This window comes from Castor canadensis, chromosome 7 (genome assembly GCF_047511655.1).
Source record: "Castor canadensis chromosome 7, mCasCan1.hap1v2, whole genome shotgun sequence".
Taxonomy (NCBI): domain Eukaryota; kingdom Metazoa; phylum Chordata; class Mammalia; order Rodentia; family Castoridae; genus Castor; species Castor canadensis.
The window spans coordinates 89,672,534-89,692,052 of NC_133392.1; the positions used below are offsets into that span (position 1 = coordinate 89,672,534).

At 36.9% G+C, this 19,519-nt stretch overlaps 1 protein-coding gene across 2 annotated transcripts in view; it reads right to left on the minus strand.

Moving 5' to 3' along the window:
• Positions 1 to 1,684: 1,684 nt before the first annotated feature.
• Clca2 (chloride channel accessory 2) overlaps positions 1,685 to 19,519 on the minus strand; it is a 36,238-nt gene continuing 18,403 nt past the window's right edge. The window contains exons 10-14 of one of the 2 annotated variants that reach the window (XM_020151345.2): positions 11,092 to 11,316; positions 8,891 to 9,161; positions 5,788 to 5,958; positions 4,171 to 4,404; positions 1,685 to 3,055 (exon numbers count right to left, since the gene is read on the minus strand). In XM_020151345.2, coding sequence (XP_020006934.1) covers positions 2,613 to 3,055; positions 4,171 to 4,404; positions 5,788 to 5,958; positions 8,891 to 9,161; positions 11,092 to 11,316 — 1,344 coding nt within the window. In that variant the 3' untranslated portion in view covers positions 1,685 to 2,612. Of the gene's footprint in view, positions 3,056 to 4,170; positions 4,405 to 5,787; positions 5,959 to 8,369; positions 8,441 to 8,890; positions 9,162 to 11,091; positions 11,317 to 19,519 lie in introns of those variants that run through there. The other variant, XM_074079526.1, reaches the window with a different exon arrangement.

Here is a 19,519-nt window from a genome sequence, read left to right on the forward strand (position 1 = left end):
CATTAATGATTTTTTGCAGATTTTATGATATGAGTATGCAAATACAATAGTATTGGGGAACAATCAACAGTGTTCACTAAGTAGCAACCCTCTCAGTGCAGTCTATAGCAACACCCTTTAGAAGTCTCCATCTCCTACATTTTTCTCTGTCCCTTTGAGATTTAATCTATTAGCACTAAAAGAATTGAGCATAAGCAATGTGAATTTTTTTTCTTTCATTTCCAGAGCAGTTTTCTATCTACTGCATAGCAATAATTCTGGCATTTAAATAAAAATATCTCCCCTTGTTACCTTCTGTGATGGTTCATCTCATTTGTCAACTTAATTCTATTGAGCACCACCTAGGAGATTAGTAAAGTATGCCACTGGATGTGTCTATGAGGTCATTTCCAGGGAGTATTAAGTAAGGTGGCGGGGAGAAGACCCCCTCCTAAACGTTGGTATCACCACCTTATAGGCTAGGGACCCAGATGAAATAAAAGAGGAAAAGGAGAAAAACGGCACATCTCTCCCTCTGCTTCCTGGCCACCATGTTGTGAGCTGTTTTGTTCTTCCACGCCTTCCCCACATGATGGACTGGAACCTTTGAAACCAGGAGCCAAAATAAATCTTTCCTTCTTTAAGTTGTTTATGTCAGGTATTTTATTTCAGTGATGAAACACTAACACACCTTCATTACCTAGACATGTCTTCCCCTCCCAGGTAAATTAACATATAGCTCACATTTTTCTTTTCTTGCCATCTTAGGTGAAATCCTCAATGATGTCATTATTCATGCAGTATCCTGTTGGTGACTAGTGCTTCATAGTTCTTCATTCTCTATGGCCCAATTTTTACCAGCTTCTGGTTTTTTTTTTTTTTTTTATCATTTTTTTCAAGATGAGCAGGGCCTTGACCATGACTGTGTTCTATCGATTGCTTGAATCTTGAATTCAGTATTTTCCTACACTTTCCACATCTTTCATGTTGTCACTCCCTCTCAACACTGAACATTGTTTACCTATTCACTTTATGTGATCACTCTGTTATGTTTGTTACTCTTACATCTTTGAAATTCCTTAGTTTTGCCTCTTATCTTTTTTAAAGAGGCAAAGTGAAGGAGTATCCAAGAACTTGGCTTTATTTCTATATGGCTCTGCCATTCACCTGCACACAACTTTGAATTATTCACTTAATTCTTTAACTTCCTGTCTGTAAAATAAGAAAAAAAATGAAAACTTGAACTCACCATACTCTTTCTCTGTATTTTACTAGTTTAGTTTGAAGTCATAGAGAAACAAATTCTAGTCTAGCAGGTGTAATGGCAACAGAGGGAGGAAGGACTGACAGCTAAGCTAAGAACTGAGCTGCAAGTGTCTTGAAGCTCCCAGCTCCAAAGTTAACTAGGCACAGTGAGACTCAGAAGGTAACAGAGTAGACATGGGTGTAGTGTAAACTGCAAGGAGACACCCCAGGTTGGTTGTGTTTCTCCCGGGCACTGCTCTGAGTTATTCAGGACTTCATGTGCCCTCTCTTCCTGACCCCCAACATTTCTCTCCTTACCACCCAAAACAAGATCTAATTTTCATTCTTAATTGGTACCAGTGATAAAACCAAGACCTCTTTTACATTACTATTTATATTTATCCAATAAAATTTCAAAACAAAACTATTCTATTGTTCAATAATCTTTTAAAAACAAGAGGAAGATGAAAGATTATTTTTATTTCCCTCTCCCTCCCCTCGATGGAAAAAGGATTGTATACTCTTCTTTAACCAAAGAACAGAATCTACTACTCATTTCCAAAGATCAGTTTCTTTCCCCTTTCCTCTTCTTTATTTGAAATTGAATAAAACTATATAGTGCATGTATGTATTAAAATAATCTCACAACAATGTCTTTTATCCCTTACTTAAAGCCTTATGAGAGCCATAACCATCTTCATTCAATAATTCCCAAAGCAATAACTTAGAAAGCTGTCTTGATGTGAGTAGAAACTTATAAACAATAAACACAGCAGACCTTTGTTACAAAATCAGTGTCAAGAGACAAGGACAATGACCATATTTTAAGGTTACTTCTTACAATGAAAAAATCTCCAAGCATTGGTGGTGGGATTTGTTTTATAGTATATTTAACAAAATGGGCAAGAGATAAGAACTATAAAATAGAGGTTTCATATATAAAATGCATGATTTTCAGTCATAAGCAAGCAACCTGCTTGGCACAGATAAGTAGAAATTTAAAAATTAACCAAAGTAACTAAACAATTGCTTCACATATAATTCAGACCTAACTCCCTTTTCTCTACTTGGAGCTATTTTTCCACTTCAATAAAACAAACTTTTCTTGACTCAGATTCAACTTTGCTTTTGCCCTTGCCTTTAAAGACATTACTTTGAAGAATAATTTTCTAGTTATTTTTTCATAACCAAAGCATAAGGGTTTTGTAATTCTTCTCTCAATGAGTATTATAAAAGCTTTTTTGTATATTTACTATGTAAAAATCTCAACTGTATTGTAAAAATCCCAATGCATTTTAATAGCCTGATATTAAATTCACAGTGTGGTTTTTTTGAGTGCAAAGGCCATGGGTCTTAACTCTAAGAAGGAAAGCACTATGTACATTTGTTCATGGTAACTTTGTTCCATTCCATCTCTTGTCTGCTCTCTTTTTTCTTCTTAAAGTATAATGTATTGCAACTATAATGAGGCAAATGATTCCTATCAAACTTATTACTGTTAAAATTCCTTTCAATATAAGATAATCTCTGCTAAGTACAGGAACAGAATTTGAGGGAATAAACAGAGATACCTGGACGATATTAGACACAGCAGACTTTAAGGAGTTCCTATCCATTGCTCTAATGGCCACATAAATTCTGTGGCTTTCTTGCAGTTCTCCATCAGGTTGATGCTCAGGTTCATTGGTGAAAAGTTCAGGTGAGAATGTAAATATTTCCCTGGTGCCAGCTTGGTGAGGACAGAGCTTTGATGTATTCACTAAAATGGCATTACTAAAGTCATCTTGAATAGTCTTTAGGCTTTTACTCATTCTTATTTCATAGCTTGTAGCTGAAATTAAAAATATAAATGGAAAGGTTAAGTCACCTTGAGTAAATTTTCTAGTTTACTAGAAATGACTAATGAGAATAGCAACAAAACTCAAAATATCTGAGAATAAACAAGAAAAGTGAATAAACTCCAAACTTCTTCAAGAAAAACCCATAAAAACTCATATTAAAACTTGAGCAAGAGGACTTATGTTTTCTGAAAGCAAATACACATAATAAAGATGTCATTTTCTCCTAAGTTATTATGTAAATTTTATGTGATTTGATTTTAAATGATTCTAGCTCTTGCTTTAACTAGTGAAAATTATAGTAAAGTTTATATGAAAAATAAATAATAAAATGGCCATATAAAGTCTAAAAAACAGTAATGAAGAAAGACTAATCCTACCACATATAAAAATGCTATAATGCCTCAATAACTAAAACACCAGGGTATTAGTACACTAATAAACATATCCACAAGTATATATCCAAAGTACATATAAAGGTAGAACTCAACTTAATTGGAGGAAATAAAAGTTACTCAATATAAGATGCTGTGAAATTTGAGTAAAAGTCTGGAAAAAGATATAAGTTGCAGCCCAAAAGTTAGCAAAGGCCTTAGAAAAGGGAGGGTAGAAAAAGGTTCTCATCAGTGCCCATAGACTCAACTCAGGGGACTGTTCCCAGCCTCTGTAACAAAAATTGTGGCTAGAGATGGGAAAGGATAAGTATGTCAAGGTTCACATGAGTCATGGGAAATAGTCCCCAAAAGTTGACTTGTAAATACATGTCTTAATATTCACTAGCCAATTTCAGAAAAATAATCACTTCTAGTATTGCTGTACAATGCAGAACCCATTTCTGATGAGTAGACCACATTCAAGGCTGCTGTGTGATTACAGCCAGTGAGTCTACAGGGCCTCTCCACTCTTGGGGAACCTGCCTGGTTCTCACTCTTGGACTCCGGGATTTTAGGTATTATTAGCAACTCAGAGTTGTTGTTGTTGTTTTATGACAACTCTCGGAAACTTTTTCAGTCCTAACAATCAAGCTATTTTCACTCAATTAACCCTTGACACAGTTCTTAGAAATTCTATCTTGTGGAAAAATAGGCCATAAAGTCAGCAAACCTACCCTGTCCCTGATCAAAGTCTTCTCCAGGTGCTGTCCAAGACAGAGCCACTTCCTCTTCCTGTTCTTCAGCTTCCAGGTCAATAATTTTGCATGGCGGAAACATGTCAGGATGGGGGCCAGTTGGAACTCCCAGCACTGAAAAGGAGCCCCCCGAGCTTATTCGGCTAAAGCCCCACTTTTGCTTCTCCTCACTTCTGTGCACTGATTTCCTTGGAGTATTCATCTGAATATTACCTGTAACACAAAAGAAAAGAATAGTCAAAATAACAAGTAACAAATCTCCCGACTAGCTTGTTCTTGGCAGACTATTAAGAGACTTTTCTAAACATTATTTAAACCACATCTTTAGAATAACTGTATTGATTCCATAATTCATTCATTCATCCATTCATTCACTCCACAACTATTTATTGAGGGCATATACTTTACTAGTAATCACACAGACACAGACACACACACACACACACACACACACACAGAAAAACCTGAAAACAAAAACAGTATTCCTTATGGAATGCATAGTCATGTAATCTTATTAGTAAATACACATTTGCAAATTGTGATAAGTGTGAGAAGGCAAAAAGACAGAGTGCTATGAAAGAAAATAACTCATATATATGGTTTAGAGTGGTGCCAAGGAAGTAACATTTAAAGGTTCCTAAAAGCTGAGAAGTTGGCCAGGAAAGCAATGGAGGGAAGAACTTCCCAGGCAAAGGGAACAGCCTGTGTGAAAACTCTGAGCTGTTGAAACAGGTTAGAAAAACTAAATTAAAGAAAGCAGAAGAGTAGCTGTGGCTGTAGCTTAGTGGTACAGCACTTGCCTCGCATGTTGTGAGGCCCTGGGTTCAATCCCCAGCACCACAAATTTTTGAGAAAAGCAGGTGGAAAGTAGCTTGAGATGAGACAGAAGAGAGAAGTTCGTTAGACCTATGTGGGTCAGCGTAGTACTTTTAGATTTTAATCTTGGTGCTGAAGGGGAGAAGGGAGGCACAGGATCATATGTGCTTTCTAACAAGCCATGCTGGCTGTGCAGTAGAGAATGGGTTGAAGACAGGGTGACACCTAGAGAGCCATTCAATAGTCCAGAGGAGAGAAGGTGACAGCTTGGGATTGGTAACCACAAGCAGAGAAGCAAGAATGAGCTCTTCAAGGTGTACTTTGGAGACAAAGTCACCGAAAGCTGGTAAAAGATTTCAATATGGACTGGTGAAGGAGAGAGATTTGGTTTTATATATATATATATATTTTTTTTTTTCCCCAAGATTTCTAATCTGAGCACTTTGGGAGAAGCAGGCTAAGGAAAAAAAGAGACCAAAAATTAAGTTACAAGATTTGTGATCCTGCAAAATAGCAAGAGCCAGTTAAATATGAATGTTAAGCTCAAAAAGAGGTTTTAGTATGAATTTGAAGATTCTAAGCATAGTGATGTTATCAAAACCATGTGGATTCATGAAATTCTTTCTCGTTCCCGTTCTCTGCCTTCCTCCCTCTCTCTCTCTCTCTCTCTCTCTCTCTCTCTCTCTCACACACACACACACACACACACACACACACACAGAATCAGAGGTATATACACGAAATGATATTACTCAAATTAACAGAGCTAGTGATTCTTACCATTTTCTATGTAACCTGGTACATACATAGCATGACTTCCTGGGACAGACTTGGCTAGGGTGCTCTTGCCAGCAGAGTGACTGGCATGCACTTTCAAGCTGTAACTAGCATTTACAGCAAAGGAGAAGAAATACCTCGAGTAAATTCCATCATTTTTAATAACATCGGCACCTGAATATATAGACAAAAATTCATTGTCAACACTGTCATCACAGTTGTTTGCTAATCTTTAGTAAACTATTAAAAATAAGATTTACTTCCCTGTCCTTTCCATTTTAGCATGTTATCATGGGCATTATTTTTGACTTGGCAGGTGGCTTAAAATCTGATGGTTCCATAATTTATTCCTGTGATTCCTTAATCTGAAAAAATTTTTTTCTAAATGTGAATGAATTGTACCTGCTTCAGTGTTAATACAACATTTAAAAGTCATCTTTAAGGCTCTCATTCTTATCACTGAAAATAACTAGTTTTCCATGGAAACCGAGCACATTGTCAAGCCTCTTTATGATCACAGACCCTTTTGAAATAAAAACTATTCTGTTCCCAAGAAATACATGTACACATTTTCCTACAATTTCAAGGGTTTGTGAATGCCTTGAAACCACTTGGCTGAGAACCTGGATGGAAGCAAATAAACAAAAGAACCTTGATAGTTGATTTTAAAAACAGTGTGTAATTACTTAATTTCCCCATTAGAAGGCACATGGTTCTTTTCTAGATTCTAGGGGGTTTGCTGAACTGGGCTTTGGCAGGCTTTGGTGTTTTTCCACTATGCCTTGCCTTGCTTTAGGGGGCCCCTGAAAACATGGCCTACTCCACAACTGAAGGGTACAAAAAACGAAATCTCAGGGCAGCAGTGAGGCAGCCAGTTTAGACCAAGCGCAACCCACATTCACTATTCAGATGCAGGTGGCCTCACTAGATGAGCAGCTTGTCCTATCCTAGAGAAACATTCAGTTCTCACACCTCACTCCCAGCCCTGCATCTGAGCATTGTGTCATCACTAAAGTGCTCTAGAATTCTCTTTTCCCCACTGCAGAGGCAGGGTCCTTAACATGAGAAAAGTTGAAGTAAAATAACTGCTAAACATCTTATTATGCATGTAGAGTTAGAAGATACTTTTTTTGGTCTATTGATAAAAAACAAATCTTGGCATTTAGTCTGTCTTTGAAATTGCAAAAGAAAATCTTTCCACATTATAGTCACCACTGCCACCCCTTAACCACTAACTCAGAAAGAAATGAGAACAGAACACTGGCTTTGGAGTCAGGGAACTTGGTTTTATAGTCCAAATCTGCCTTAATGGTAATGTCTCTGAGGCTCAGTTTTATTACCTATAAAGTGAGGATAACTTATCTCATGGGGTTGTGATTATCTAAGAATGTGCATGAGAAAGAAAATTGTAAACTATAAAGCCTTTCGAGTACAAATTTTATTATAGTTCATCAGTTTTACTCAGTATATAAGTACTCCTTCCATTATAAAAAATATTACACAACTGTATACATGTACATTAAATACTGGGGAAAAGCTAATTTACATTTTGATGTCTAAGCAAAGTTTTTTATTTTCTTTCACTAGGTTAAAATTTTTAGATGTTAAATGATTCCAGGGGAAAAATATAAAAGCTTATTGAGCCAAATCAGGTGATTTTCCCAAAGAGAGCAGGATCTGTTCTCCAAGCTAGCCCATAGGCCAGAGCAAGGGAGAAACATTCTGCAAAGTGCCTTTTGGACTATATGGAAAGAAGAAAGAAAGAGGGGAAGAGAGAAAGGAAAGAAGGAAATAAAGAAAGAGAAAGAAAGAAAGAATGAAAAAGGAAGGAAGGAAAGAAAAGAAAGTGGGAGGGAGGAAGGAAGAAGGGGAGGAAGGAGGAAAGGAAGGAATGAAGGAAGGAAGGAAGGAAGGAAGGAAGGAAGGAAGGAAGGAAGGAAGGAAGGAAGGAAGGAAGGAAGGGCCATGCATAAGTGATCAGAACATGAGCTGTTTATTTGGGTCCATTCCAGTAGACAAAACAAGATTCTCTGGTACCTTTCTGAGGTGGGATTGAACTAAAATCCTCTGAATGAACTTTTGTTCACAAATGTCACGTGTTATCATCATGGTAAGAAATACTAATGAGTTGCCAAACTTAAGAATCTTGAAAAAAGTTAACTTTGAAATACAAAACCAAGGTATATAATTTTATCAGTAGATCAAATACTTGGGGCTGCCAATATACTTAAAATCTATTATCATTCTGAGAATTCAGTGTAGGTAAAGAAGTAGGAAGTAGGAAAGATGGAAGAAAAAAAGAGGCTGGATTTTTTTTAAGTTAAAAAAAAAAGTCAGTTAGAAAGAGTGTAAGTGCTACTGTGTGTGTTGCCTGATGCAGTGCTGTCTGAACTGTATAATGAGGAGCTCTGAACTCAGTCTGTGGAGAATGAGAACTTTGACGTGGAGTTTTGTCAGTGGTGGGGAAATCTCTATCCTGATTCCACCAACCTGCTGTTCTGGTCTTCTTAGGACTAAATCAGCCACATAAAGAGCACTGGTTGTGCACATGCAATTCTGAATTGTCTTCTCATCAATTCAGTTACCTGGTCAAAGCACTGTAATCAAGGATCATCTCATGGATCCCCAGTTCAGTTTCCAAGTGTTTTCCTCACCACTGTGTCCAAAAGGAAAATAGGAGTTACCTGTTATCTCTCTTCTTGAGTTTTATTTGCTATTTTAGTTGTCCAGAATTTCAGTGAATAAGATAAGGAATCTTAGAGAAATATACACATGTCATAAGCACATATAACCCTGTTCCTGTGTGACCCCATGAAGTGGGAGTGACCAATGTCACTAGCCCTGTGTAAGCTAAGACTGAAGTGTCAAGCAGCTTCCTCTACCCTTTTGCTCATACACAGCCACTCTGAGGAGCCTACAGGACTTTCTTAATCCAAGTTAGCCCATAGCTACTCAGTATGTCAGTGATCCTGTAAGAATTCTATGAGAATCATATAAGACTGAATAAGAAAGTCATTGAAATTTTATAGATAAGCTTAATATCAATGCAACCTCATCATAACACAGCTCTTAAGAACATGGAAAACACTGTGGCATTCCTTGTTACCTGCTCCATCATCAAAAAGTTTCAGCATAACAGGATCTCCAGTCTCCGGCTCGATTGTTGCAGTGACAGTAGCATTAAGAATGGGATAAGACCCTTTTCTTACATTTGCATAAATGGTCATGGGGTGGGGAAAATAGGTGCTGTCTCTGTCTACAAAGGCTTCCACAGTGACGGGAGGCATAGCAGAGCTGGAGGCGCGGGAAGCCACTGTCATTTTCAGGACTTGAGGAGAATGGTGGGTATTGTTCAGGGTGTAAGTCCAGTGCCCAGGCTGCAAAACAAAGGCTTTCAGTTTTTAAAGTACTAAGAAAATACCAACAATTAAAGTAGGCATCTAAGCCCTCAGGGTTTTTTTGCTCTAGTTTTGTTGATGCTGCATTTTTTAATACGACAAAAATATTAGGAAAAGTAAACAAGGGACAACTAACAAGACACTTTTATTGTTAGACAACTCTTAGGGGATTATACCCTGGGTTTATTTTGGAGGGGAGATGATATATCTTGTAACAGTATCCACCTTCAAAGATTTGCAAATATTAATATGGGCTTCTTTACCCAGATTTCTTTTCATAACTGAGAAAATCATATCAAATTATGGACCATGATATCAAATTGGGTCATTTTGATTTATGAAGACACCCTGGACTAATACAGCAATTATATTCTTCTTTTCCTCCACTAAGTAACAGGAGGAACCTACAGGGAAACACAATGGCTAAGGTGAGACTCTGGGTGGGGAGTAAGATGCCACAACTCCCTGATCAGCCTTCAGTGGGATTCATATGCTTCTCCTTTTCCCAGTGAAGTCAGATTCAAGTATCATCTATATAGCTATGCTTGTTTTGAAATTATGATATTAGTAGCAGAAACACAGACGGAACCTCCACATCACAGAGTTCTCTTTGGTGTTTTGCTACAGGGCACCTAATCCAGACTAAGGGGTCAGGCAATGGAGCAAGAAGGAGGCATAGTGTCCATTACCCTTGTGGTAAGGTGTGGAAAGGACACAGTGAGTAGCAGAAAAGTTTGTAGGAGCAGATCATAGGATATTTGGGAGAAAGGTAAGAGATAAGCTTTCAGAAGCCAGGCATGAAAAAACTCGTGTAACAGTAGCCATTTTATCCTGAAATCACCAAAAAGTTTTGAACAGGAGACAGGTTGATCAGATTTGTGCTTCAGAAAGATCACTCTGCTAGAGGTCAAAGTGGATTGCATGAATGACAGTTCAGAGTCAAGGAGGCCAGTTAAGAGGCTGCTATCGAGCCAGGCAAGGTGGTGTGTCTCTAATCCCAGCATTTGTGAACTTGGAAAGCTGAGGTGGGAGAGTCATTTGGGTCTGGGAATTTAAGAACATCCTGGGCATTATATCAAAACCCTATATCAAAAAAAAAAAAAGGCTGCCAGCAGTGATAGTGAAAGAGTTGGTCTGATCAATTCACAGCCCTCAGAATATTCAGTGCCTCCCTTTACACAGGATGTCTTTACTGTCTGGAAATCTCTTGCTGACATGGCTCCTGCTTATCTGTCTACCCATCCTCTCTCCTCTTCTTCCTTCCCCTATCTGCCCAGTTTATCTGCTACTCTGCATGTCATCCATATCAAACTCCTCACAGTTCTATGAAGAGCCTGAATTTTTTCCCTCTTACTCTCTGTATGTGCTGTTTCCTCTGCCCAAAATATCATACCCACTTTTAGGCTCCTCTGTCCCCAGGTTTCCATTATGGTGTCCTCACTTCCAGGAAGCTTTCTCGTTCCTGCCCTCCTGTACACATTGGTACCTAGTGCTCTATCAGAGCATTTTACTGTAAAGTATCTACAACGAGACCCAGTGCAGAGGAGGAGATGCTCAAAACCACATGCATTGCATTATTCATATTATAATTTATGTATAGCTTTCCCTAAACATTTAGAAAAGTATATCTATATAGATTATGTAAAGAAAGATGTAGGTTAGAAAAAATTATTTGTACTACTAGTGAAAACACTAATTTCTGTTGTCAAAAGGAGAGAAGCTTTTATCCCATTTTGAACATACTTCAGTTGCTCCTCTTAAATTTTAGCATTTACAAAGTGTCTTCATAAAGTTAAAGTTTTGATGTATCAAAACAAAACTTCCTTTACAATGCATTTAATCATGTGATTAGGCTGAAAGTCATATATTTTGCTGAATACTATCATTATGAACAAACTCACACACCTACCTTAGCAGTTCCTGAAATCCAAATGCTAGCTGTACAAAAAGCTAGATTGGTGATAAAATCACTTGTGTAGTATTTTCTTCCATCAGGATCAAATAATACAATCTCAGGAGGACCACCGGTCCGCCACAGGACTAGAAAAACAGTGTCATTGCCCACACTGTTATCCACTGTCACCGTGTTTTTCAGCTGGTGGTGAGGTTCAACAGTTTCAGCCATACTTTCGAGCTGTTAAAGAGAATACATATGTGAAAGGTTCTAGTGTGTAATTCTTTAATAATTGTTTTTCTTTACTTCTATAACAAAAAGTAAAAATCCCTTAATTCTGACATGTGCTACAGTTATATAAATCATTCTTTGTATAAAAATACTTCATCAAAGTCTGGAGGTGTGGCTTAAGTTGTAGAGTGCCTGCTTTGCAAGTGCAAAGCTCCGAGTTCAAATTTCATCCCACCAAAAAAAGTTAAAAGTACTTTTCCAAAGCAAAATATTGTATATTGTATAATATTTATACTTATATATTATACAAGTACATATAGTGTCACTTCATTGTTCTCTTATCAAAAATAATTTAGCTGTTTTTATATCATCTCTCTCATATCATCTTATATTCATTGCTGAATCAGCTGTTCTTATATCATCATTGAGAGATTATATAAAATGAAGTCAATAAACATTGACTTCAGATTAACAAGCTCTTTTGTTTGTGAATACACATAAATTGTTTTAATTTGTGTATTAATATATCCATATACTTTTACATTTTTTTAACAAGAAATTGGTTCTTGGTACCTTTAAATAAAATCACTAGCCATTCACAATAAGCCATGTACATGAGTGTGTGTGCATACGGGCATGTAACAAGAGCACACTGCATACATATGCCTGGCACTGTGCTAAATACTTCAACTGCATTATCTCACTGATCTTTATGAAAACCCTCTGAGATACGTACTATTGCTATCCACATTTTACATATGAGGAGACTGAGGCTTAGAGAAGTAATTTGCCCAATGTCTCATAGCAAAAAGGCAGAACTAAAATAAAATCCAGGTGGGTCAATACCAGAGCCCTTGCATTTAATCTCTGTGTATTCTCATTGGATACAAGTCTGTAAATAGCTTTGAAATTTGTTAAACACATTAGGAACACTTTGCATAATTGCTCAAATCCAGAAAACATATCAAATCATATTGGTAGATTACAGCAAAGATAACTAGGTATTATTTGTTCAAAGCAATTTCACAAGTATTTGTGGACTGCCAGTTGCTGTGCCCCACTCTGGGCTGGAGCCTGGGCTGCTGAAGGGCTTTGAGGTAGCTCCAGCCTTCCGTCCAGGGGGATGAATGGTGTGTGAACGACTGAGGAGGGGCAGCCAACCCTGGGAAAGTTAAGATGAATTTGAGGCCATACGAAAACTATTTTATGCTAAATTTGTGGTTTTTTAGCACTTGTTTTTCCATATTAAAGAGGAAATAATGGGGTATAAAAATTATTAAGAATCATCAGCAGGAGAGCTGATTATAGTCTAATCTATAATGTATATTATCATTATAATTCATAATTTTACTTCTTTTTTCTTTTCTTAATTTAAATTTGTTTTGAATTGATAGATAAAAATATAAAAAGTATACACACTTATTTGGCACCATGGTGTATTTCAAAACCACGTATAAAATACATGTTGTGTAATTTTTAAATCAAGTTAAACATTTTCTTTTCAAACATTTATCATTTCCTTATGGTGAAAAGTTTCAAAATCCCTTCTGTAGCATTTTGAAGTATACAGTACGTTGTCATTATCTGTAGTCATCCTACTGTGTAATACCACACCAGAAGTTCTTACTCCTATCTGACTAAAACTTGAATATTACATTTTGACCAACCTCTCCCCATCCCTGCCTCCTCCCTGTTGTCCCCAGTCATTGGTAACCACCATTCTATCTCAACTTCTATAAGATCAACACTTTCATATTTCACATATGAGTGAGATTGTGTGGTACTTGTTTTTTCTGTGCCTGACTTACTACATTTGCCATTATGAGCACCAGTTCCATCCATGTTGATGCAAATGTCAGAATTTCCTTTTTTTTAAACTACTGAATGGTGTTACATTGTGTATATGTACAGCATTTTCTTTATCTATTCCTTAGTTCATGGACAGGCTTTTTCCATTTCTTGGCTATTATAAATAGTGCTGCAATAAACATGGGAGCACAGATGTCTCTTCAACATGCAAATTTCATTTATTTTGGATATTCCAAGTAAATAGTGGATTGCTGAATCATATGGTAGCTGTATTTTTAATTTTTTGAGGACCCTCCTATTATATTCCATAATGGCTGTACTAATTTACATTTCCATCAACAGTGTGGAAGGGTTCCCTCTTCCCTACATCCTTGCCAACACATGTGATCTCTCATTTGCTAGACAATAGTCATTCCTACTGGAATAAGCTATATCTCATGATGGTTTCAATTTGCATTTCTCTAATGATTAGTGATATTGAGAAACTTTTCATGTACCTGTTGGCCATTTGTTCTTTTGAGAAACGCCTGTTGGGTCTATTGCCTATATTTTAATTGGTTTGTTTTTCTGTTGAGCTTTTGTAGTTCCTTATATATTTTGAGTATTAATCCCTTGTCAGAAGTACAGTTTGCAAATATTTTCTCCTATTCTGTAGATTGCCTCTGGACTTTGCTGATTATTTACTTTGCTGAGCAGAAGCATTTTAATTTGATGTAATCCTATTTGACTAGTTTTGGGTTTTTTTTCTTGTGCTTTTGATTTTTTGTCCAAAAAAATCCTTGCCCATTTTGAAGCCCTGAAGTATTTCTGCTGTTTTCTTCTAGTAGATATATAGTTTTGGTTTTTTACATTTAAGTCTTTAATCCATTTTGACTTAATTTTTGTAACTTGAGAGAGATAGGGGTTTAATTTCATTCTTCTGCATATGTATATCCAATTTCTTTAGCACTATTTATTGAAAAGACTGCTCTTTCTCCATTGGTATTCTTAGTCCCTTTATTGCAAATCAGTTCTGTGAATTTACCTGTAGGCTGTTTATTCATTCCATTGGTCGATGTGTCCGGTTTTATGCCAATACCGTGCTGTTTTGATTATCATAACACTGCAGCATATTTTGAAGTCAGGTAGTACACTGGCTCCTGCTTTGTTCCTTTTTACTCGAGATTGCTTTGGCTTTTTTGTTGTTGTTGTTGTTCCATACAAATTTCAGGATTGTTTCTATAGTTTTGTGAAGAATGTCATTGTATTTGATGGTATTACACTGAATCTGTACATCATCTTGGGTAGAATGAACATTTTGACAGTAGTTGGCCTTCTAATTCATGAACACAAGATGCCTTTTACCTGTTGGCTCACTATATATGACCTTAATTATGTTGCTGTATTCCTTCTCTACCTAATTTATTCAAAGTTTTTATCAAGAAAGGATGCTGCATTTTATCGAATGCCTTTTCTGTATCGATTCAGATGATTTTATATTTTGTCCTTCCTTCTGTCGCGTTGTAGCACATTTGCTGATTTGCACTATGTTGAACTATTCTTGCATCTTTGGGATAAATTCCACTTGTAGAATGTGTTTGGAAGAATTCTCTCTTCAATTTTTCAGAATCATTTAAGAATAAGCTTAAGTGTTCAGTAGAGCTCAGAAACCCTCTACTCCTGGTATTGTCTTTGATGGGAGACTTTTTATGACCGATGCAGTCTTGTTACTTGTTATTGATCTGTTTGGGATTTCTCTTTCTTTGTGATTCAATCTCTGCAAAATGTTTGTGTCTAGGAATTTGTCCATTTCTCCTCGATTATCACATTTGTTGACAGTTACCCATAACAATCTCTTATAATCCTTTGTTTTTTCTGTGGTGTCAGTTGCAATGTCTCTCTTTTTATCTCTGATTTTATTTACTTGAGTCTTCTCTGTCTTGCTAAGAGTTTATCTATTTTGGTGGTACTGGAGTTTGAACAGGGCTTCACACTTGTCAGATAGAATTCTATTATTTGAGTCATGCCTCCAGCCCAGCCTTAGTTTCTCTGTTTTCTTTTTGAAGAATAGCCTCTTTGCATCATTGATCTTTTGTGTTGTTTCTTTATCTCTACCCCAATATTTATTAACTCTTTTCTTCCAATAATGGGCTTGGTTGTTCTTGTTTTTCTGGATCATTGACATGCTTTCTGCTCTTGTGATATAGGTTTAATACCATGAACTTCCTTTGTAATATTGCTTTTGCTGCACTCCATAGGTTTGAGTATGTTGTGTTTCCATTTTCTTTTCTTTCAAGAAAATTTTAAACTTCTTTTCTTGGAGGAGAGCAGAGGGTAACTTCTTGCTGGGCAGGAGCTCTACCGTTTGAGTTACGCTCCCCCAGCCCTTTTTGGTTTTTTAGTTATTTTTAAAATGGGGTCTCCTGTTTATAGCGAGGCTGGCTCAGACCACAGTCCTCCTATTTACACCTTCCACATAGCTGGAATGATAGGCATTACCACCAAACCCAAGCTTTATTGGTTAAAAATGGAATCTCACACTTTTTTTTTTTTTTTTTTGGAACCAGGACTGGCCTCAAACTGCAATCCTCCTGGTCTTCATCTTCCAAGTACTTAGGATTACAGTCATGAGTCACAGTGTTCAACCTTGATCCATTTGTTGTTTAATTTCCATATATTGTATAGCTTCCAAAGTTTTTCTTCTTCTTGATTTCTACTTTTATTGCATTGTGATTAGAAAATACACAATATGATTTCAAGTTTAAATAATTTTTGAATTGTTTTGTGGCCAATCATCTAATCTGTCCTTGAGATGGTTCCATGTGCTGCAGAGAAGAAAGTGCTTTCTGTAGTTATTGGGTAGAATGCTCTGTAGATGTCTATTAGGTCTGTTTGATCTAGGGTGCCATTTTACTGTGCTGTTTCTCTGTTTATTTTCTATCTAGAGATGATAGTCCATTAATAAGAGTAGGATATTCAGTCACCTACTATAATTTTATTGAGGAGGTCTCTCTCTCTCCCCCTTTAGATATATTAGTATTTGCTTTATGCATTTGGGTGCTCTGATATTGGGTGCATATAAATTTAGAATTATTTTCTCTTGCTGACTTGACCCTTTTGTCATTGTATAATGACCATCTTTTTTATTATTATTATTATTTTAATATTCATATGTGCATACAAGGCTTGGGTCATTTCTCCCCCCGTCCCCACCCCCACCCTTACCACCCACTCCACCCTCTCCCGCTCTCCCCCACCTCCTCAATACCCAGCAGAAACTATTTTGCCCTTATTTCTAATTTTGTTGTAGAGAGAGTATAAGCAACAATAGGAAGGAACAAGGGTTTTTGCTGGTTGAGATAAGGATAGCTATACAGGGAGTTGACTCACATTAATTTCCTGTGCGTGTGTGTTACCTTCTAGGTTAATTCTTTTTGATCTAACCTTTTCTCTAGTTCCTGGTCCCTTTTTCCTATTGGCCTCAGTTGCGTTTAAGGTATCTGCTTTAGTTTCTCTGCATTGAGGGCAACAAATGCTAGCTAATTTTTTAGGTGTCTTACCTATCCTCACCCCTCCCTTGTGTGCTCTCGCTTTTATCATGTGCTCATAGTCCAATCCCCTTGTTGTGTTTGCCCTTGATGTAATGTCCCCATATGAGGGAGAACATACGATTTTTGGTCTTTTGGGCCAGGCTAACCTCACTCAGAATGATGTTCCCCAATTCCATCCATTTACCAGCGAATGATAACATTTCGTTCTTCTTCATGGCTGCATAAAATTCCATTGTGTATAAATACCATATTTTCTTAATCCACTCATCAGTGGTGGGGCATCTTGGCTGTTTCCATAACTTGGCTATTGTGAATAGTGCTGCAATAAACATGGGTGTGCAGGTGCTTCTGGAGTAACCTGTGTCACAGTCTTTTGAGTATACCCCCAAGAGTGATATTGCTGGATCAAATGGTAGATTAATGTTTAGCTTTTTAAGTAGCCTCCAAATTTTTTTCAGAGTGGTTGTACTAGTTTACATTCCCACCAACAGTGTAACAGGGTTCCTTTTCGTGAGAGCACACAAGGGAGGGGTGAGGATAGGTAAGACACCTAAAAAATTAGTTAGCATTTGTTGCCCTTAACACAGAGAAACTAAAGCAGATACCTTAAAAGCAACTGAGGCCAATAGGAAAAGAGGACCAGGAACTAGAGAAAATGGTCGATCAAAAAGAATTAACCTACAACGCAACACACACGTACAGGAAATTAATGTGAGTCAACTCCCTGTATAGCTATCCTTATCTCAACCAGGAACACTTGTTCCTTCCTATTATTGCCTATACTCTCTCTTCAACAAAATTAGAGATGAGGGCAAAATAGTTTATACTGGGTATTGAGGGGGTGGGGGAGATAGGGAGGGGGTGGAGTGGGTAGTAAGGGAGGGGGTGGGGGCAGGGGAGAGATATGACCCAAGCTTTGTATGCACATATGAATAATAAAACAATTAAAAAAAAGAAATACCAGACAAAAGTTAATTTTCTAGTTACTTCATGTTACATGGCTTTCAATTTTCTGACCAGACTGAAGAGGCTAAAATGTGCTAACTTTTCTTTGTGTAATTATATAAATAAATGGGCCCCAAATGCAGTTAAAAAAAAAAAAAAAGAGGGTTTGTCCTCACCAACACCTGTTGTTGGTGGTGTTGCTAATGATGGCATTTCTAACAAGGGTGAGGTGGAATCTTAGTGTGGTTTTAATTTGCATTTCCTTTATGGCTAGAGATGGTGAACATTTTTTCATGTGTTTTTTGGCCATTTGAATTTCTTCTTTTGAGAAAGTTCTGTTTAGTTCACGTGCCCATTTCTTTATTGGTTCATTAGTTTTGGGAGAATTTAGTTTTTTAAGTTCCCTGTATATTCTGGTTATCAGTCCTTTGTCTGATGTATAGCTGGCAACTATTTTCTCCCACTCTGTGGGTGTTCTCTTCAGTTTAGAGACCATTTCTTTTGATGAACAGAAGCTTTTTAGTTTTATGAGGTCCCATTTATCTATGCTATCTCTTAGTTGCTGTGCTGCTGGGGTTTTGTTGAGAAAGTTCTTATCTATACCTACTAACTCCAGAGTATTTCCTATTCTTTCCTGTATCGACTTTAGAGTTTGTGGTGTGATATTAAGATCCTTGATCCATTTTGAGTTAATCTTGGTATAGGGTGATATTCATGGATCTAATTTCAGTTTTTTGCAGACTGCTAACCAGTTTTCCCAGCAGTTTTTGTTGAAGAGGCTGCTATTTCTCCATCGTATATTTTTAGCTCCTTTGTCAGACAAGTTGGTTATAGTTGTGTGCCTTCATATCTGGATCCTCTATTCTGTTTCACTGGTCTTCATGTCTGGTTTTGTGCCAGTACCATGCTGTTTTTATCGTTATTGCTTTGTAATATAGTTTGAAGTCAGGTATTGTGATACCTCCAGCATTGGTCTTTTGACTGAGTATTGCCTTGGCTATTCGTGGCCTCTTGTGTTTCCAAATAAATCTAACGGTAGATTTTTCAATCTCTTTAATGAATGTCATTGGAATTTTGATGGGAATTGCATTAAACATGTAGATTACTTTGGGGAGTATCGACATTTTTACTATGTTGATTCTACCAATCCATGAACATGGGAGATCCCTCCACTTTCTATAGTCTTCCTCAATCTCTTTCTTCAGAAGTTTATAGTTTTCCTTGTAGAGGTCTTTCACATCTTTTGTTAGGTTTACACCTAGGTATTTGATTTTTTTCATACATTCTTTTTAGTTTGCTCATTGTTAGTGTATAGAAATGCTAATGATTTTTCTATGTTGATTTTATATCCTGCTACCTTGCTTTAGCTATTGATGATGTCTAGAAGTTTCTGAGTAGAGTTTTTTAGGTCTTTAAGGTATAGGATCATGTCATCTGCAAATAGGGATATTTTGACAGTTTCTTTACTTATTTGTATTCCTTTTATTCCTTCTTCTTGCCTAATTGCTCTGGCTAGGAATTCCAGTACTATGTTGAATAGAAGTGGAGATAGTGGGCATCCTTGTCTGGTTCCTGATTTTAGAGGGAATGGTTTCAGTTCTTCTCCGTTAAGTATAAGGCTGACTGTAGGTTTGTCATATATAGCTTTTTTAATGTTGAGGTACTTTCCTTCTATTCCTAGTTTTCTTAGAGCTTTTATCGTGAAATGGTGTTGCTTTTTCTGCATCTATTGAGATAATCAAGTGGTTTTTGTCTTTGCTTCTGTTAATATGGTTTATTACGTTTATTGCTTTTCATATGTTGAACCACCCCTGCATTCTTGGGATGAAGCCTATTTGGTCATGGTGAATAATCTTTTTGATGTGTTGTTGAATTTGGTTTGCCATTATTTTGTTGAGGATTTTTGCGTCAATGTTCATTAAGGAGAT